This window comes from Nicotiana tomentosiformis, unplaced genomic scaffold, assembly GCF_000390325.3.
Source record: "Nicotiana tomentosiformis unplaced genomic scaffold, ASM39032v3 Un00333, whole genome shotgun sequence".
NCBI lineage: Eukaryota > Viridiplantae > Streptophyta > Magnoliopsida > Solanales > Solanaceae > Nicotiana > Nicotiana tomentosiformis.
The window spans coordinates 14,282-36,400 of NW_027174892.1; the positions used below are offsets into that span (position 1 = coordinate 14,282).

General features: G+C 36.5%; 2 protein-coding genes and 1 pseudogene across 2 annotated transcripts; 2 read left to right on the plus strand and 1 right to left on the minus strand.

The window, feature by feature from the left end:
• The first annotated feature begins 8,229 nt into the window (after positions 1 to 8,229).
• On the plus strand, positions 8,230 to 11,258 carry LOC138904063 (sesquiterpene synthase 14b-like; annotated as a pseudogene).
• Positions 11,259 to 11,891: 633 nt separating this feature from the next.
• On the plus strand, positions 11,892 to 13,860 carry LOC138904062 (sesquiterpene synthase 14-like). Its single transcript, XM_070192560.1, has 4 exons — positions 11,892 to 12,069; positions 12,231 to 12,369; positions 12,812 to 13,060; positions 13,447 to 13,860. The coding sequence occupies exons 1-4, from the start codon at positions 11,963 to 11,965 to the stop codon at positions 13,738 to 13,740; spliced, it is 789 nt and encodes a 262-aa protein (XP_070048661.1). The 5' UTR covers positions 11,892 to 11,962; the 3' UTR covers positions 13,741 to 13,860.
• Positions 13,861 to 20,921: 7,061 nt separating this feature from the next.
• Positions 20,922 to 21,731, minus strand: LOC138904064 (uncharacterized mitochondrial protein AtMg00860-like). The gene is made up of 2 exons (XM_070192561.1): positions 21,410 to 21,731; positions 20,922 to 20,950 (listed from the first exon to the last, which is right to left on the minus strand). Exons 1-2 carry the CDS (start codon positions 21,729 to 21,731, stop codon positions 20,922 to 20,924), a joined length of 351 nt encoding a protein of 116 aa, XP_070048662.1.
• Positions 21,732 to 22,119: the final 388 nt, after the last annotated feature.

Sequence of the window (22,119 nt, forward strand, 5' to 3'; positions counted from 1 at the left end):
CTCTCAGCAGTAGTAGTAGTACTACTACTAGTACTGAACGTCCTTTGGCAAATTTCCACTCAACTGTCTGGGGAGAATATTTCCTCTCCTACACTCATCAACTCACAGTATGACATTATGTGAAACTATAATATTATGGGAAATTTTATGTTGAGGTTATTAATTTTTGAATCTTTCCAACCAACGAATCCTTTAACATAATGAATATAGTCAAATCTCTCTATAACAACCGGATTGTTTTGACTGTTATAGCAAAGTGTTGTTATAGAAAAATATATATTATAACATAGTATGAAAATTGGTTCCATAAAAAACTTGACTTTTATAGAGAATGACTGTTATATAGCGATTGTTGTTATAAAGAGGTCTGACTGTATTTTTACAAGAGAAAAAAATAAAGCTTTAACTTTTGGTGCATGAAATTAGTAGCCAAGAAAAAGTTGAATTTGAAGGGTTGAAAGAAAAAGTCAGGCAAATGCTAGTTGAAACACCTGATAATAGTACACAAAAACTTGAATTGATTGATACAATCCAACGATTGGGAGTTGCATATCATTTTGAAAATGAGATTCAAGGAAACTCTTACCAAAGATGTACAAGGATTATTAAGTTTATATGAAGCAGCACATTTAAGAGTACATGGGGAAGAAATTTTAGAACAAGCACTGAGTTTTACACTCACTAATTTGGAGGCAATGGGCCCTAAGCCAGCCCATTCATACAAATCTACCAAGGATGACAGCAAGAAAATACATATCTATGTATGAGAACACTGAATCTCATAAAATATATATATATATATATATATATATATATATATATATATATATATATATATATTCATGAAATCTTTTTTTGTTTCGAAAATTCAAATATATACCACTCAAGTTTCAGTTACTTTCATCCGGGAGCGAAGCTAATGTTTAGGCTACCGGATGAAAATATATACATAAAAGAACTAGAATCTCGAAACCATAACAAAGATGAAAATATACGAGATTATTTCATTACACATTGTTCAATTTAATAAGCTAACTTCCTCTTTTACATCACATGCTAAATTTACTTCACTCATCTCAATTGCACTATAAATACTTCACCATATAAGCATCAAAATTTCATAAGTTTAACTGTAGAAGAGCCAAAAAAACCCATTTTTGAGAGAGAGAGAGAGAGTTAGAGGCCTTTGGAGGCAAAATAAGTTAATTATATTTTACAATCAACTTCTTCTAATATTTTCTTCCTAATTGATAATATAACCAATTTATTTAATTATTCTTGAAGTATTATTAATCTGATTTAAACTTTTATTAATTTCACTTTCGAAAAATATCTTTCTGTTTGAAAACAAATGTCTTTATTTTTCTATGAGCAATATTATATAGGCATGTGAAAGAAGAATCAAATTTTATTTCATTGAATATATCTATTAGAGTGTTATCTTCTACCTATATAAATTTTCTTAGTATTTTTGTTACAAAGTAAGTGCAAAAATCAATATGTAGCTAATTAGCTCAAAGTATGTACATAAGCTGATGTAAGGTGAAAATTAATCCAAGTTGAAGAGAATAAAAGGAACGAAGGAGGAAGTCATTTAAGTTATAGCAAATGGCTGATCAAAAGATTTACTTACCATTATAAAAATTATAGGAGTAATTATTTAAAATATACTTATTATATATGTAATATGATAATATTTGGGGCCCTATATTTTTTGGGGCGTAAAGCCTTGGGTTTAGCTACCTTGGGGTTGGGCCACCCCCTATATTTTTTGGGGCATATTTCAGATTATAAGTTTCAAAAGTTATCATTTCTTTATTAAATTTTGTGTCAAGTCAAACTATGACAAAAAAAGCAAAACAGAGGAAGTATATGTATTATTTTATGCTGAATTTTTTTTAATGTAACGAATATTTTTTATAGGAGCGTGCAAAATATAATGATCCAAAGTTAAATATAATCACATAATAACGCTTAATTTTTATTTGGTGCATGCAGGAAATTACTGGCAAGAAAGAGTTGAACTTGAAGAGCTGAAAGAAAAAGTCAGGCAAATGCTAGTGGAAATACCTGATAATAGTACACAAAAACTTAAATTGATTGATACATTTCAACGATTGGGAGTGGCATATCATTTCAAAAATGAGATTAAAACATCCATTCAGATTATCTTTAATGCCTCCCAACAAAGTGAAAATGAAGATGACAACCTTTACGTTGTTGCTCTTCGTTTTCAGACAACAAAGGCATTACATGTCTTTTGTTAAGTAACATTCTACCTCCGCCTCTGTTACGATTTTTTAACTAGTTAAATATCTCTCTGATATTAATTACTATGATATTAAATCAGATGTGTTCAAGAAATTCATTGACAAAGATGGAAAGTTCAAGGAAACTCTTACCAATATACTGTTACGATCCCAAATTCCCTCCGTAGGATGTCGTGATGGCACCTAGTCTCTAAGACTAGGTAAGCCTATCAATACGGAATAATGATAAATATCTGAAATAAATAAACTACAATTCAAACAATTTCAACTCCCAAAACTCGGTAGAAATAAATCACAAGCTTCTAAGAATTTATTCTCAATGTCTCTATATGTCAAGGTCTAAATAAATTTTAAGGAAGCAACATAAAATGATAGAAGGGGACTCCGGAGTCTGCGGACGCTGGTAGATATACCTTGAAGTCTTCGTGCGCAGGTAACTCACTGACGTTTAGGCTGGTAAAATATACCTGGATCTGCAAAAAAAAAATGTGCAGAAGTGTAGTATGAGTACACCACAGCGGTACCCAGTAAGTGCCAAGCCTAACCTCGGTAGAGTAGTGACGAGGTCAGGTGAGACCCTACTGGAATATAAAAATGGCATGGTAAAATATTTATCAATGTAGTAAAATAAGATGACATTGGAAATGAATCAAATAGTATGTCACATTTAATAACACCAAATAATTGCAAAAAATATCTCGTGAAATCAAAACAGAATTTTGTTCAACTTTATGAAAATCACAACAATTAATCGAAAGCAACTATGGCCGTAAATCAATATCAACAAGGGCACTACCGAGGTACCGCCTCGTAGTCCCAAATTATAAATAATTTCACAATATCTCATTTTCTTATACCACCTCGGGAGCCTTCATAATTTATTTAAAGAAAATATTTTTCCCGAAATAGCATCCCGCGTTGTAGCCACCCTTATTACACCGCATGACTTCTAGTAGTCACCCCTACTAGCCACGCGTATCAAGCCACCCTTATCTCACCGCATGCGTTTCAACACCCAGACCTTATACCACCGCATGCGTATCAATATCACAATATATCACAATTTGCACCTCAAGTGCTCAAATAATTTAACTTGCCAAAATAATTTAATAACAATATTTTTTCACAATAAAGAGCTCACGGCTTATGCAAAATAAATCGTCAATAATAGTTTTTCACAATAAAGAGCTCACTGCTCCATCACAATCAGTACGAAAATCTTACAAAAATATTCAGGAGTAAATAATTCAGGAAAATAATATTTCAAAATCTTTAATACGTTGCTTCAATATCAAGTTTTAAAATGCCGAATATTTCAAATTAATAATATTTAATTTAAAGAAAATCAACCTTCAAATAATGCACAGAATAAAAGAAATCAAGTTCCAACTAAACAGATAAAACAATTAGCAGGAGAAGGTCAAACAAATTTAAAATATAAATATTTAATCAATGATGAAGAATATAACAAGATTGAATATTTTAATAAATGCGCAACAATGATCTACACAATTTAAAAATATAATCCTTCACATTTAGCCCGTGTACACACTCGTCACCTCGTGCACACGATTTTCAACACATTTCAATAATCACATCAATACCAATCCTAGGAGAAATTTCCTCCATACAAGGTTAGACAAGTCACTTACCTCACTTGCTCCAATTTAACCAAGTATAATGCTTTTTCTTCGATTTTTCCGACTCCGATCAACTCGTATCTAGTCATAATTAATTCGATACAGTCAACAAATTTATAGGAATCAATTTCATAAGAAAATATTACACTTTTCAATAAAATCCGAAATTAGTTCAAAAATTGCCCTTGGGGCCCACGTCTCGGAATCCGGCGAATCTTCAAAATCCGACAACTCATTCAATTACGAGTCCAACCATACCAGTTTCACTCAAATCGAATTCCGGATCGACACCGAAATCTCAAAAATTCATTTCTATGAGATTTCTAAAATTTTCTAAAATTTGTACCTCAAATCACTAATTAAATGGTGAAAACAATGATGTATTCGTGTATATTGACCAAATCCGAGTTAGAATCACTTACCCAAATATTTTTCCTTGAAGATATATCAAAAATCGCCTCTGCTCAAGCTCCAAGTTGTAAAAAATGACGAATGGGACGAAGCCCCCCCGATTTTATATCTTACAGATCTTACCAGGGTGACCTCGATCATGGGGTCCGATCCTGGACCTCGATAATAGGAGTCCGATCATGGGGAGTCCGATTAAGGGGAGTCCGATCATGGGGCCGATCATAGTCCTCGATCATGGTCCTCGGTCATGGCCTTCGATCATTGCTTCGATCATGGCCCTCGACCCTGGGGATCGATCACAACCATCAATCCTGGCTATCGATCATGGCTTCGATCTTTATGGCCTTCAATCACTGGCCTTGGTCATAGCCCTCGATCCTGGGCCTTCGATTAGTGGCCTTCGATAACTGGCCTTCGAGCTTGCCTTCGATCATGGATCTCGAGCCTGCCTTCGATCCTCGGCTCGATTTCTGGGGGTTCGATTGCACAACAGAAGAGAATTTGCAGCAGCCTTTGCAGCAGCTGTTTAAGTCCCATTTTTGATCCGTTAACCATCCGAAACTCACCCGAGATCCTCGGGACCTGAACCCAATACACCAACAAGTCCTAAAACATCATACGAACTTATTTGAAACCTCAAATCACATCAAACAACGCTAAAATCACGAATCACACATAGATTCAAGCCTACTGAACTTTGAAACTTTCAATTTTTACAAACAACACCGGAACCTATCAAATCAAGTCCGATTGACTTCAAATTTTGTACGCAAGTCATAAATGACGTAACAGAGCTATAAAAAATTTCAAAATCGGATTTTGACCCCGATATCAAGAAGTCAACCCCTCAGTCAAACTTCCCAAAAATTTAACTTTCGGCATTCCAAGCCTAATTCTACTACGGACTTTCAAATAAAATTCCGATCACGCTCCTAAGTCCAAAATAATCATACGGAGCTGTTGGAATCATCAAAATTCCGGGGTCATTTGTACATATTTCGATATCCGGTCACTATTTGAACTTAAACTTTATATTTTTTATCAAAATTCCATATCTAGGGCTAGGGACATCGGAATTTGATTCCGGGTATACGTCCATATCCCAATTCACGACACGGACCTACCAGAACTGTCAAAACACTTATCCGAGTCTGTTTGCTCAAAATGTTGACCAAAGTCAACTCAGTAGAGTTTTAAACCTCTAATTCACATTTTAATCCATTTTTTACCTGAAAACTTTTTGAAAAATTTTACGGACTGCGCACGCAAGTCGAAAAATGATAAATAGTGCTTTTCGAGATCTTAGAACACAAAATTAATTATTAAATTTAAAGATGACATTTTGGATCATCACATATACTCTCACAATTTGACAAATCAGGTATACTACCGGTAAAAGAATTAGCATGTAACGAAACTTGAGACAATTGTGTCATATTTTCAATCACATTAATAGTACCTGATAACCCTTTAAGCTGATTATTCAACCAAAGATTCCTAATTTCAGAACCCCTAAAAGAAGCAGGCAAAGAACCAGTAAGATTTTTATAAGACAACCTCAAGTTCATTAAATTAGGAAAAGAATAAAAAAAATCAGGAATAACACCAATAATACTAGCATTACTAGCATAAAAAGACCCCAAATTTGTACTTTCAGTTAAGTACATAGGAATTTGCCAAGGAGAAAGCTTCCCATTTTCACCAATACTTAAAGTTATTAAATTTGGAACCCCCAAAAGGAAATCTTGAGGAATAGAAGTGAATTGGTTATTGTCCAAGAAAATTTCAGGTAAGTTTGACATGTTTGAAAAAGAAGGTATAGGACCAGAAAGCTTGTTGTTTTGAACAGAAAGTGTTTTAAGATTGGAAAGTTGGTTAAGTTCAGGAGGTAAAGAACCAGAAACTGATTGAGAATCAAGATTAATGGAAGTTACAGTAGTAGAAGATTTGTCACAGTTGACATTTTTCCAAGTACAGAAAGGCTGAGAAGTTGACCAACCAGAAGGTGGTGGAGAAAGAGATGTAAGAAGTTTTGACATAACAGAAGCATCATCTGAGAAAGTGAAGGTAAGGGAAGTTAAGAGTAGGAGGAGGTGGAGAAAGAGGTAGTTGATGGTAGGCTATAATCTCATATTTTAGTCGATTATTACATTCTAATTTACTGCACTTTAGTTGAGTTTGAGCTTTAATCGCTAGTATTTTGCACTAATTGTGTGTTTTATACCTTGTAGGAGTGATTTCGAGCTAAATGTTATGGAATGAATTTAAGTGATTTGGAGCTTTGAAATCTGAGTAAAAGCCCAAGGAATTAAGCCGGGATCGTGTTCGGGGATCAACGGATGATAGTTAAGAACGAACGAAGAATCGAGCAGTCATCTTGCGCAGTATCCAATAAAATACACATAACATTTCTCTCAGAGATTTGTTTTGGCTCCACAATATATCATTGGAAAGCTATTTAAAAGGGCTACAACTTTTATATTTTACGTTTATTCACATTCCTAATAGAACAGGGTGAAAAGTGCACGGTAAGTGTGCGACCGCGCATATAGAGCAAAACAGTGTGAAAAGTATGTGGCCAAGTGCGCGAGCACACTTCCAGGTGCGCGGCCGCGCACGTTCTATCCGAAAAAAGTGTCCTTTTTTGCGTAGGAGAAGGAGTTTTCGTTTGGGCCCGACCCTACTTGGTATATATACATGAAAAAACAGTATTTTGAAGATTTTTGACACATCTAAGACTTAAGGAGGCTAAGGAGAAGTTGGAGAAGGAAGAGCACACGGAATCCATCATTCAATCCCAACTCAAGACAAGGGTTTGGATTGTTTTATATTTTTATTTACTTTAAAATTAATTGTGATGAATTACTCCATGTTTATGGAGTAATTCTTCCTTAGGGATTGATGGATTTTGTGTTTTGAGAATTATTTGTGGATATTAACTCTAGTTTTATGTATTGAATCATTTTGGGTATTTTTATTGTTGCATATATATTCAAATATTTATGTAATCGAAAGAGGCATAATTTATGATATTTTGCATTATCTTGTTGGTTGAATTCATTGATTCCTCTTAGTAATCGAAAGAGGCTGGTTGAATTATTGTTTAGACCTAGTTAGGAGAATAATTGAAAGAGATTCTCCTAAAGATTAACCCACTACGAATTCTTGCATATCTTCACTGAGCTTAACTTAGTTTATATTGTGAGGTTGAGATTTAATCGAGAGAGGAGTTTCTACTGAACGTTCGAACTAATAATAGAGTGAATTCGAGAGACTCACTTGAACCATAGAGTGAAGTAACTAGAGTTAATTCTCAAACAAGTATCTTGTACCTATCCAATCAACCCCTATTTTCTCCCACTGATATTCTCTTTGCTTACTCTTGTTGCAATTGTCATTAGCCAATAGTTTAGACTTTTAGTAAATTTTAGTTTTTAATTCACACAAATTTAAATTGTTGATCATCTTGGATAGCAATTAAAACTAGAAGCTACGAAAATACTGTTTAATTCGAGAGACTCACTTGAACCATAGAGTGAAGTAACTAGAGTTAATTCTCAAACAAGTATCTTGTACCTATCCAATTAACCCCTATTTTCTACCACTGATATCCTCTTTGCTTACTCTTGTTGTAATTGTCATTAGCCAATAGTTTAGACTTTTAGTAAATTTTAGTTTTTAATTCACACAACTTTAAATTGTTGATCATTTTGGATAGCAATTAAAATTAGAAGCTACGAAAACACTGTTTAAATCTAATCCCTGTGGATACGATATTTTCTATACTATATTCGACTAGCGAACATAATTTTGTGTTGTGTTTTTAGCTCGTCAGTAGTGGTGGTGGAAAGCCATTGATGGTTAGGGGGTCGGGATGTTAGGGTGGTGGGTGTATAAATAGAGGAAGAATGGAGATGTGGGGTTGTGGGGGTGGGGGTGGGGTTTTTAATGTTGGTTAGGTGGTTTGTTACTTTAATAATGTGTTTGGTTTTTCGGTCAACAAGAAGGAAGATATGTTCGAGCATCAAGAAAATGCTTCTGTTAGGGTAGGCTGTCTAAGTTATACCTTTTTGAGTGCGAACCTTCACGAATCATGCGCGAATACGAAATAGAAGATACTTACACAAGGTTAGGTTGCCTATATTATACCGTTTTGGGTGCGATCCTTCCCCGAATTCTGCGTGAATACGGAAGAGAAGATGCTTGCATCAAGGTAGATTGCCTACGGTATACCAAGATGCTTGAGAGTTCATGAAAAGGACTTTCTGGTTTTTCATTTAAATATTTGGGTGAAGAGAGAAGACAGTTTGGGTGTTTGTTCTTTTGTCTTCTTTGAGTATTCAGTGTACCAATTAATTTGAATTGTCATCGTTAGTTTTAGCCTCTTTGTTAAGAGGGCTTTATTTTCAAATCTCGAATTTAGAAGCAAATTCAAGATTTTAATTCTATGAATACTTTATTTGAGTTCTAAGTTTATAGTTCAATAATTGTAGCAATTCCAGTGAGCTTTACACAAATAATCCAGGTCTAAGTTAAAATTATATGTTTAAATGAACAACACACATTTACAATGCTAGATCCGTTCATGTGTGAATTAGCCTCTCTATAGAAAGAACTTGGTTACTAGATTCAGACTAGAAACCTTTAGCTAAGTATAAAGAATGAGTTATCATTTCCTCATATCCTTCAAGAAAAGGAGAAAAAGATAGTGAGCATTAAATCCACGTTTATTATACAAGCGACTTTCATCAAAAATAGATTTTCATGAATAATAATTAAGACATATTAGGAAAAATAAGATAATTAAGACATTAAGACTTGATAATCACCCTTGGTGGTCGATTTGAGCGTCTGTAATTATTTGCAAACATTGTTCTTATAGTTTTATTTTGTTTCCTCTTTCGTTTTTATAAAGAATTTATACTAATGATCACAGCTTGAAAGGATTTATATATTTGTCATCAAGTGGCAGCTCAATTTCCTTTTTCCTCTTTCCTTACTAAGGGCACTATTTATAAAAAACATTCACTTGTTGAAAGGTCCCTTTTATCCTATTTTAACGAGAGAATTGAACTTCATATTGAAGTTTTGACTCTAGAATTAATTTAGTGAGTTTATTTATATACCTTGGGAAAAGGAGAAGACGACATGTATATACTAGTCCTATATACATGTTGTAGTTCACTTATAAATACCCATATCTAAACATGTTAAAGTAAAGGCCCGTTTAGCCATAAAAAAAATTATTTTTATCGAAATCAGTGCTTGGCCAAAAATTTTCAATCTTTACTTAAAGATGGATTTTGAAATTTTTTTAAAAATTTTAAAAACTTCTAAAAGTTGTTTTTCAAAATTTTCACTTCAGAACACTCACAAAAATTCAAAAACAACCCAAAATTATATTCATATACAAACACAACTCTAATTTTCAAATACTATTTTCACTTGAAAAAAAAATACTTTTTTTTCGGAATTTTATAATTCTTTTGTCCAAACACCCACTAAGTTGAAAATTTATAATATTTTCCTCCACAACTCTTCTAATGCGTTCTTGATTTTTATTTTTTATTTTTTGGAAAAATCTTGCCCATTCAAGTAAGAAGAAATCTTTTAAAATAAACACACTGTTTGAGCAAAAACTATTTGATTCGATCGAACTCCTCTGGACATCTACCTCTGCCCGACCCTAACTATGAGCAAGCATAATTAGAGAGGGCAATTTGTACTAAAAATCACCACTTGTGGAAAAAGTCTAAACAGGAAAAAGGAAATGTGTGCTAGAACTATCAAAAAAATCTTCTATGCAACTCTTCATAAGTGAGTTAGAAGTAGATTTGCGATTCGACTAAAAACCCAAAAATAAGCTCCTAATCAGGTTCTGGGGTCGCATATGCGACCGCATAATGGTCGCATAATTGCTGACAAAAATGATCAAAAATCTGTTTGCGTATGCGGTCACTATGCGGTCCGCATAACTATTATGCGGTCGCATAATGCACCGTATAACAGTTATGCGATCGCATAGTGACCGCATAGCTGCTGCCAGAATGGCCCTTTTCCTGCTCACTTCTGCGGCCATTATGCGGTCCGCAGAGTGATTATGTGGTCGCATAATGGACCGCATAAACACACTTTTCCGGCAAAAAATTTTCTTTACTTTCCTGTGCATTGTTCAACCCACACGGGGAAGAATTTCTACAATCCTCATAGTGACCGGATTTTACTACAAAAAATAAAGCTTTAACTTTTGGTGCAGGAAATTAGTAGCCAAGAAAAAGTTGAATTTGAAGAGTTGAAAGAAAAAGTCAGGCAAATGCTAGTTGAAACACCAGATAATAGTACACAAAAACTTGAATTGATTGATACAATCCAACGATTGGGAGTTGCATATCATTTTGAAAATGAGATTCAAACATCCATTAAGAACATCTTTGATGTGTCCCAACAGAGTGAAAATGAAGATGACAACCTTTGTGTTGTTGCTCTTCGTTTTCGACTACTGAGACAACAAAGGCATTACATGTCTTCTGGTACGTAGCATTCTACCTCTGCTATGGTTTTTTAACTAGTTCAATATCTCTCTGATATTAATTACCATGATGTTAAATCAGATGTGTTCAAGAAATTCACTAACAAAGATGGAAAGTTCAAGGAAACTATTACCAAAGATGTACAAGGATTATTAAGTTTATATGAAGCAGCACATTTAAGAGTACATGGGGAAGAAATTTTAGAACAAGCACTGAGTTTTACACTCACTAATTTGGAGTCAATGGGCCCTAAATTGAGCAATTCATCACTTAAGGCCCAAGTTAGTAATGCCCTAAGCTAGCCCATTCATACAAATCTACCAAGGATGACAGCAAGAAAATACATATCTAAAGGTGCATCAAAGAGAGCTTGGCGAGCTTACAAGTTACATAATAGGTCAAAGTAACGATAACTGAAATATATATTTTTAGCTACTCTAAAAAATAATAACCATAAATTATATATTTTTTGTATACATGTTTGCAAAAAAAAATATACATATTATATTTATATTTTGACTAGCAAATAACAAATGCAATTAGTTTTGACTTACCAACTAATTATATATTTTTCCCAATTGATAAACATGTCATGATCCAAAGCTTTTTGGGCCAAAATTGGTCGAATAAATGGTCATAACTTACCCCCCTCCCCACCCCCCCCCCCCCCCCCAAAAAAAAAAAAAAAAACACATCGAAACCGATCTCCTCCTTTCTATTTCTTTATTTTGAAAAAAAGAAACGTGAAAGCTAATGTACTTTTCTGGAAGTAGTAGCTTATGTTGATCTTCCAAATTTACATAATTCTCAATCTTCTAACTTGATTTTATATGTTTGATTTGTGTTATATTTTGGCTTGTCGATTAACATTATCTTACCCATTTTGATTCAGTAATTAATTGGGTCATTTGAGTTCAATCCATTGAATCAAGTCATATACTTCGAGTAATGCAATAGAAATATAACTAATTAACCAATACTTTTATACTATAGGTGGTAGAAAGATCTGAATTTTACAGAGCAATTTCCATATGCAAGAGATAGATTGGTGAAGTGTTACTTTTATACCGTAGGAATCTACTTTGAGCCTCAATATAGTCGTGCGAGAGAAATGATGACAAAAGTACTAACCATATACACCGTTATTGATGACACTTATGATGCTTATGCAACTTATGATGAACTTGTTCCTTTTACCGATGCATTCGATAGATGCGGGTAAGTTTTTACCGTTTAAACATAATTGATCATTTAATTCTCTATTTGATGAGTAAGAAAATATTATATGTCAATTAAGTACACGTTACTTTCTTACGAGATGATTGGTATAAAAATTTAAAAATTAGCTTGTGACTTTGGTTCAAACCCTTAACGTGCAGATGTGACATTAGTGCCATCGGTTCAGTACCACCTAGTCTGAAACCTACTTATCAAGCCCTTGCAGACCTTTATACTCAAATAGAAGAAAAATTTATCAAAGAAGGTAAATTGGACCGTCTCTACTATGCAAAATATGAGGTAAGCTCCCTTAGCTTCATTTCTTTTGAATCAAACCTTACCATAACTTTCATTAATTAGTTTAATTAACTAAGTTATATGGAAGAAATGAAAAGACTAGAGAGGAAGGAAACATCCAAAATCTAAAAGAAGACATGATATATATACTTACGAAGAATTGTGCGACCTTCTCGTCTAAAAGCTTAAACTATACTTAGAGAAAATACATATTTTATTTAATTATATCTTTAACACGCCCTCTTACGTGCGAGCCTGATTCTTTATTATGTGACAAGCACGCGGAAATTATTCTCGATACGGATATAGGAGCTTTGTAATGTAGAGTTATATGATCGTCTCATCTAAAAGCTTAAGATGTTAGAGATAACACACTTTTAATTATTGACTTAATTATATCTTCAACGTTATATAGTTCTATATTTTTGTTTTATTCTCCTTTTAGATGAAAAAGTTGGCTAGAGCATTTTTCAAGGAAGCAGAATGGTTAAATGTTGGCTATATTCCAAAATGTGACGAGTATATGAAGAATGCAAATGTAACTACTACATGTATGATGGTTGCAACAACATCCTTGAGTTTTATGGAGGAATCTATAGCCAAAGAGACTTTTGAATGGATGATAAATGAGCATTTAATCCTTCGAGCTTCATCAGTAATCAACAGATTAAAAGGCGATTGTATTGGACATAATGTAAGTACTACACTATATTTAATTTTCAGTTCGCACCCTTTTCTCCGAAGGGGAACCTTGGCGTAACTGGTAAAGTTATTGTCATGTGACCAGGAGGTCACGTGTTTTGAGCCGTGGAAACAGCCTCTTGCATAAATGTAGGGTAAGGTTGCGTACAATAGAACCTTGTGGTCCGGCCCTTCCCCCGACCCCACACATAGCGGGAGCTTAGCATAGCGGGCTGTCCTCTTTTCGCATTTTTTTCCCATAAATAAATAAATTGTATGACCATCTCATCTAAGAGCCTAAGTCGTAGAGTGAGTTACTTTTTCATTTATTTAATTATATTCTCAACGTGCCCCTCACATATAATATTTGTATTGATTATTGAAATCTATTGACTGCAGTTGGAACAACAAAGGAAGCATATAGCTTCATTCATAGAATGCTACATGAAAGAATTTGGAGGTTCAAAGCAAGATGCATATGCTGAGGCTCAGAAGAAAATCACTAATGCATGGAAAGACATGAACAAGGACTTCCTTTGTTCTACTCATGACAAAGTACCAACGTTTGTCCTCGAACTAGTTATAAATATTGCGCGCCTGGCATATATTTTCGAAGAAAATGATTTTGCAAGTGCCCAAAGCGAATTTAAAGACAAGATTATAGTGTTGTTTGTTGAACCTGTCAATGTTTGAGGATAATTTGGAGCATAATCTAGTTTGAGAACATAGGAATAACAGAAGTACTTCTATTACTGATTAATGGTGAAAAATGATGTATTGATTTGTATACTATTAATGTTTGAGAAAAAATTATCTTCAGCTCTATTAAGGAACAATGAATCAGGTGGGGGATGCAACGAACCTTGGCATCTAGTTGATTTATACAAGCTGTGAAGGTTAATATTGTGGACCATCAGATGTGGTGATCTATGACTTCGCGCCGAGTGGGGGAAGAGTCCACTATCAATGAATGGATTGCGAGTCATGTGTTGTATCAGTTTTGGCCTGAGATGTATATATGTGGTACTGAAAGGTTCTCCCAAAATTTACATGTGTTTAAGGCCTGAGATTTTGTAGAGGATAAGGTTGGGACTTGCAGTATGTCCGCCTTCGTAATAATCTTCCAATTCTACCCCGAGCTATTGGAGAAAGGAGGTCACATATTACAAATCGACGTTGACACTGAGAAAGGTGGCCTTGCTATAAACCCGAGATTTTTAGTTGATTTCGGAGCAGAACCTGATGGTCCATCCTTGGCTCATGAAATGAGGTATCCTGGTGGTGACTGCACTTCTGATATTTGGATATAAAGTGGCTAAAAAACTGATCAAGAATAAAGTCTGGTGACTCTGGTCCCATGTTGTTAGTTTGCCTACTGAATATCCAAATGTATTCTATTAGTGAAACAAATGTCTGTACTGTACCTTAAAACAACACTTCAATAATTTTAGCTTGCACTTGTCCTTTTAAATTTCCTCCTCTCTTTCCTCATATTTACATCTTTTCATTACAAATGGCTCCTTATCTTGTTGGTCCTTTTCTTGTTTTCAGAACTTTTAAAACTACTAACATTTGTCTTAAGCATCATCTGCAAAAGCTTCTGTTTTTCTTCTTTTCTGTTTTCCTTTTTATGGGGTGGTTGAGTACAAGTACATTGTAGAAAAGATTGGAAAAAGAATTATTTTTCTCCTCAGAAATGTAATGCTGAATTAAACAGCATTATTTCAAGCTAATACAATGGATTAATATAAATGAAAAAATTATCACATCTACAGCTTTTCCTAGTATTTTTTTCTAGGTCAGAGTCTTCAAATCACCTTCACCCACGACCGTTAGGTCCTGTGTTCAAGTTAGGGGAAAGTGTAAAAACACTATATATCCTCTTAATCTGGGAGGGATTTCAAAAAAAAAAAAAAAGACCAATTATTGTGACATCCACCAAATGTCATCTTTTTTTTAGCAGTAAAAGGGTTGAGTTTTTCTTTTTACCAAGTAACCTCATCAACTATTCCTTTTTGTGAATCAACCATCCATATAAGTAGAATTCACATTTAGGGGCGGAGTTAAGGGGCACAAGGGGGTTCATTTTGCTAGAAATTATATTTTATATATAATGTTAAAATTATTTTTGTATGTAAAAATAGTAGATGTATCTCTTAAGTTTTTTCATCTGTTTACTTCTTTATACTTTGAATGTCCTTACACAAAATTTTAACTCCGCACAAAACCAATTATTTTCTATGGTAATTGACAAATAAATCGTTTTTTATTCTTTTTGTAATTACGTATACCCTCATCTTCAAGGAAAAAAAATAATATTAACGCAATCGCGAAATTCCTCACGCGATCGGATAGCACAAATTTTACTGCCTAGAAAATAACCCTACACGATCGCATAAAGTCCCACGCGATTGCGAAGCACTGACACTGCAAACCTACGCGATCGCGAAGCATTAAGCGCGTGGTCCAGCTCCTCCCCAGTTTCTCCTACGCGATCGCAAACAATGACACGTGATCGTGATGCACAGACTGGACTAACCTATGCGATCGTGGGCGTGCCCACGTGATCGCATAGAACGAATTTCTAGCTGCCCAAAATAAGCCTACACGATCGCAACCCCATTCACGCGATCGCGTAGAAAAAATTTACCTCTACCCAAATTACCCTACGCGATCGCAGACCAACTTACGCGATCGCGCATAAGGAAATCAGAAGAAAAATACTAGCAACTATAAGCAGTATCCCAAAGGCAAAAAATAATCTGTTAGTCATCTGAAACTTACCCGAGCCCCTCGAGACCTCAACCAAATATACCAACAAGTCCCAATACATCATACGAACTTAGCCGATCCTTCAAATAACACCAAACAACGCTAAAACTAATAATAATCCTCCAATTCAAACTTAATAAAACTTAAGATTCCCAACTTATACATTCAGTGTCGGAACCTATCAAATCAAGTCCGATTGACCTCAAATTTTGTACACAAGTCATAAATGACATAACCAAGCTATAAAAATTTTCGGAACTGGATTCCGACCCCTATATCAAAAAGTTAACTCCCCGGTCAAACTTCCAAACTTAAATTCTTGTTTCAGCCATTTCAAGCCTAATTTAATTGCAAACTTTAAAAAAAAATTCCGAACACGCTCCTAAATCCAAAATCACCACACTAAGCTATTGGAACCATCAAATCCCGATTCTGGGGTCATTTTCTCAAAATGTTGATCGAAGTCAAACTTGGCCTTTTAAGGCTAACTTAAGGAACCAAGTATTCCGATTTCAACCCAAATACTTTTAAATCCCGAACCAACCATCCCCGCAAGTCATAAATCATTAAAAGCACATAGGGGGAGTTTTATTTTAGGGAACGGAGTTCTAAAAGTTAAAATGACCGGTTGGGTCATTACATTCTCCACCTCTTAAATAAACGTTCGTCCTTGAACGGGTTTAAAATTATACCTGAAGTGCTGAATAAGTGTGAATATCTGCTCCGCATATTTTCCTCGGCCTCCCAAGTCTCTTCCTCGACTGGTTGGCCCCTCTACTGGACTTTTACTGCAGAAATCCTCTTGGACCTCAACTGGCGAACCTATTTGTCACGACCCAAACTAACCCCTGTCGTGATGGCGCCTATCGTGGAACTAGGCAAGTCGACTCATTTCAAAACGAACCGATATTTTCATTTCAAGGATAATTTCAAGGCTATTTAGCGTAAAAACCTTCGTAAAGGAGTTCAAATAAAAAAAAAAATGCAGAAAAGAAAAGCCCGACATCGGGGTGTCACTAGTCATGAGCATCTACTACAATTTGTTTGACAATATCAAGTCTAACATAGTCTGAAACATAGCTAAATACAACTAAAGGAAGATAAGAGGGAGAAGAGCAGGGTTGCGATCGTCAGGCAGCTACCTTGCTATCCCCGAAAATATCTGCAATCGGAATAGTCAACAGCCACTACCGTGTCCAAATACGCCTGAATCTGCACACAAGGTGCAGGGAGTAACGTGAGTACACCAACTCAGTAAGTAACAACAATAAATAGATACTGAGCAGTAGTGACGAGCAATAAAGCATATAAAGTTCATATCATGAAATTTCAGTAAAATACAACATGCAAAATCAGTGTTTGAATCAAATCATCTTGTTTAAACCTAGTGCCAGTAAAATCATTTAAAGATATTTTTCAACAGTTTTCAAACAGAGGCTCAATGCAAAGGTGAGCAAAAATGATGAAATCATAAACAGTCCCCCGGCAAAACATCACTCATATACAGCCCCTCGGGCAAACCTCACAGTCACTCATGCCTCTCGGGCATACCTCACAGTCACTCATGCCACTCGAGCATACCTCATAATCACTTATGCCACTCGGGCATACCTCATAATCACTCATGCCTCCCAGTCACTCAGCACTCGGCACTCGCACTCAGTAGGTACCTGCTCTCATTGGGTGTGTGTACAGACTCCAGAGGGGCTCCTTCAGCCCAAGCGCTATATCAAGCCAAATAATGGCATAAATCACTCAGGCCCTCGGCCTATATCAAACATGCTGTGGCGTGCAGCCCGATCCCATAAATATCCTTACAAATCAGGCCCTCGGCCTCACTCAGTCATAAACCTCTCAAGCCACTCGAGCATTTAAGTAAAAACAGGGTACTCAGCCCAAAACAACATTTATATGCATCAAAATAGAGTAAGGAAAGCTGAGTTATGCAGTAAAAAGGTATAACCATGACTGAGTATAAACTTTCAATCGAAAATAGTGAAGGGATAGTAATAAAAGGCCCTAAGGGTCCAAACAACACTGGCACAAGGACCAAACATGGCATTCAACACAATTTACAAGAACTCTTTCTAAAACATATAATTTCAACAACATAGGCAACTTTACAGTTGCTACGGGATGGACCAAGTCACAATCCCCAACAGTGCACGCCCACACGCCCGTCACCTAGCATGTGCGTCACTTCAAAATAGTAGAATGATACGAAATTCGGGGTTTTATACCCTCAGGACTAGATTCACAATTGTTACTTACCTCAAACCGGTAAAATCTCTATCCCGCAATGCTCTTGCCTCTCGACTCGGCCTCCAAATACTCCGAATCTATTCACAATCAGTACAATACCATCAATATATGCTAATGGAATGAATTCCACAAGAAAAACTATCAAATTAGCCCAAAACCCGAAATTGGCTCAACCCGCCCTCCGGGCCCACGTCTCAAAATCCAACAAAATTTACAAAACTAGGAAGCTCAACCACTCACGAGTCCATACATATAAAATTTAACAAAATCCGACACTGTTTGGTCCCTCAAATCCTTAAATTAAACTTTTCAAAATCCCAAGCCCTAACCCCTCATTTTCACTAATTACATGATTAAACAACGGTAAATCACCATACATACTAGTATTAGGGCTCAAGAAACTTACCTTACTGATAGCCCTTGAATATCCCTTCAAATTCACTCCAAAAGCTCCAAAAACCGACTTGAAAATGGTGGAAATGAACCAAATTCGTGAAGGGTTCTATTTATGGTTTCTGCCCAGGTTTTTCGCACCTACAGACAAATTTCACGCTTCTGCGCCACCGCACCTGCGAAAAATCCATCACAGGTACGGAACTCACTTAGGAGCCTAGGTTCCGCATCTGCGGCCCAAAACCCTGCGCCTGCAAAAGCACTCCTGCGCGTTTTCCTTCCGCTTCTGCGAAGCCTGCCCAGCGTCCCTTTTCCGCATCAGCTGCATTTTCCAACTTCGACAAATTCATTAACCACTCGGAATCACCCCGAGGCCCTCGGGACCTCAACCAAAAATAGCAACAAGTCATATATCAACATACAAACTTAGTCGAACCTTCGAATCACTCAAAACAACATCCAAACACCAAATTACCCTCGGATTCAAGCCTAAGAACTTCTAAATTTCCAAATTCGGCAACTGATGCCGAAACCAATCAAACCACGTCCGAATGACCTCAAATTTTGCACACACGTTACAAATGACACTACGAACCTACTCCAACTTCCGAAATTCCATTCTGACCCCGATATCAAATTTTTCATTGCCGACCGAAATCGCCAAATTTCCAACTTTCGCCAATTCAAACCTAATTCCACTTTGGACCTCCAAATCACATTTCGGACGTGCTCCTAAGTCTAAAATCATCTAACGAAGCTAATGGAACCATCAAAATTAAGTTCCGAAATCGTTTATACATAGGTCAACATCCGATTGACTTTTCCAACCTAAGGTTCTAAATAAGAGACTAAGTGTCTCATTCCACTCTGAAAACACTCCGGACCTGAACCAACCAACCCGATACAACACAATGCAACTAAATAACACATAAAGAAGCAGAAATGGGGGAAACGAGGCTATAACTCTCGAAATGACCGGCCGGGTCGTTACACTATTTATCAACAATGGCAACTGGCTCCTCTTCATAACACAAGCTATTACCTAGCTGAACTGTGCTGAAGTCTAACACATGTGATAGGTCGGCATGATACTTCCGGAGCATAGATACATGGAAAACTGGATGAACTCCTAATAGACTGGGAGGCAAGGCAAGCTCATAAGCAACCTCCCCAACTCGTCTCAATACCTCAAATGAGCCTATAAACCTTGGGCTCAATTTCCCCTTTTTCCCAAATCTCATGATTCCCATCATCGGCAAAACTTTCAAGAGAACTCTTTCACCCATCATAAATGATAAATCTCGTGCTTTCTGATCTGCGTAACTCTTCTGTCTGAACTGCACTGTACGAAGTCGCTCCTGAATCAACTTTACCTTTTCCAAGGCATCCTTCACCAAATCAGCACCATATAACTTGGCCTCACCAGGCTCAAACCACCCGATGGGCGAACGACGTTACCGACCATATAAAGCCTCAAATGGAGCCATCTCTATACTGGATTGGTAACTGTTATTATAAGCAAACTCGGCCAAAGGCATGAAACGATCCCACTGACCTCCAAAGACAATCACACATGCCCTGAGCATATCCTCCAAAATCTGAATTGTCCACTCTGACTGCCCATCGGTCTACAGATGAAAGGCTGTGCTGAGTTCTACACGGGTCCCCAATTCACTCTGTACTGCTCTCCAGAAATGTGAAGTAAACTGAGGGCCTCTATCTGATATGATAGAAATTGGCACACCGTGCAATCAAACTATCTCCTGGATATATATTTGGGCCAACCTCTCTGAAGTGTACGTAGTCACAACAAGAATAAAGTGTGCCGACTTGGTCAACCTATTGACAATGACGCAAACTGCATCAAACTTTCGCATGGTCCGCGGCAACCCGACTATAAAGTCCATAGTGATGCGTTCCCATTTCCACTCCGGTATAGTTATCTGCAGAAGTAAGCCACCTGGCCTCTGGTGCTCATATTTAACTTGCTGGCAATTTAGACACCTAGCTACATACTCAACTATGTCTTTTTTCATTCGTCGCCACCAATAATGCTGCCTCAGGTCACGATATATCTTCGTAGCACCTGGATGAATAGAATACCGAGAACTGTGTGCTTCCTCTAGGATCTTTTTCCTCAGTCCATACATATTAGGAATACATAGTCTATCCTAGAGTTGCAGAACACCATCTGCTCCAATAGTAACTTCCTTGGCACCACCCCGTAGTACTATTTCTCGAAGAACCATTAAGTGTGGATCATCATACTAACGAACCTTAATCTGTTCAAATAGTGAAGAATGAGCTATAACACATGAAAGAACTCGACTAGGCTCTGAAATATCCAGCCGCACAAGTCTATTGGCCAAGGACTGAATATCCAAAGCTAATGGTCTCTCCTCTGCTAAAATGAATGCCAAACTACCCATACTCTCTGCCTTCCTACTCTAGGCGTCTACAACCACATTTACTTTGCCTGGATGATATAGGATAGTAATATCATAATCTTTCAGTAACTCCATCCATCTGCGCTGCCTAAAATTTAGGTCCCCCTAGTTGAACAAATACTGCAAACTGCGATGATCAGTGTAAACTTCACAAGACACACCATAAAGATAATGCCTCCAAATCTTTAGAGCGTGAACAATCACAGCTAACTCCAAATCATGTACCGGATAATTCTTCTCGTGGGGCTTCAGCTGACGTGAAGCATATGCAATAACTCGCCCTTCCTGCATTAATACATAACCCAAGCCAACGCGTGAAGTTTCACAATACACTGTATACATCCTCGAACTGGAAGGCAACACTAACACTGGTGATGTAGTCAATGCTGTCTTGAGCTTCTGAAAGCTCACCTCATAATCACCGGACCATCAGAACGGAGCACCCTTCCGGGTTAATTTGGTCAAAGGTGCTGCAATAGATGAAAAACCTTCCACGAACCGACGATAATAACCTGCTAAACCCAGAAAACTCTTGATCTCAGTCTCCGAAGTGGGATAATGCCAATTCTGAACTGCCTCAATCTTTTTGGGGTCAACCTTAATGCCTTTGCCCGATACAATATGCCCCAAAAATGCTACAGACTCTAGCCAAAACTCACATTTGGAGAACTTAGCATATAGCTTTTGTTCCCGCAATGTCTGAAGCACTACTCTCATATGCTGTTCATGCTCCTCTTTACTGCACGAGTAGATCAAAATGTCATCAATGAAGACAATGACAAACGAATCAATATATAGCCTGAATACCATGTTCATCAGATCCATAAATGCTGTCGGGGCGTTAGTTAAATTGAAGGACATCACCAGAAACTCATAATGACCATATCTAGTCCGGAAAGCAGTCTTCAGAATATTCGAATCCCGAATCTTCAACTGATGGTACCCCGACCTCAAGTCGATCTTAGAGAACACCCTAGCACCCTGCAACTGGTCAAATAGATCATCAATACTCGGTAAGGGGTACTTGTTTCTTAATAGTGACTTTGTTTAATTGGCGATAATCAATACACATCCGCATTGTTCCATCTTTCTTTTTCATAAATAATACCGGTGCACCCCAGATTCACCTATATATACCGGTGCATACATACATATATATATATATATATATATATGTATGTATATATATCAAATAATT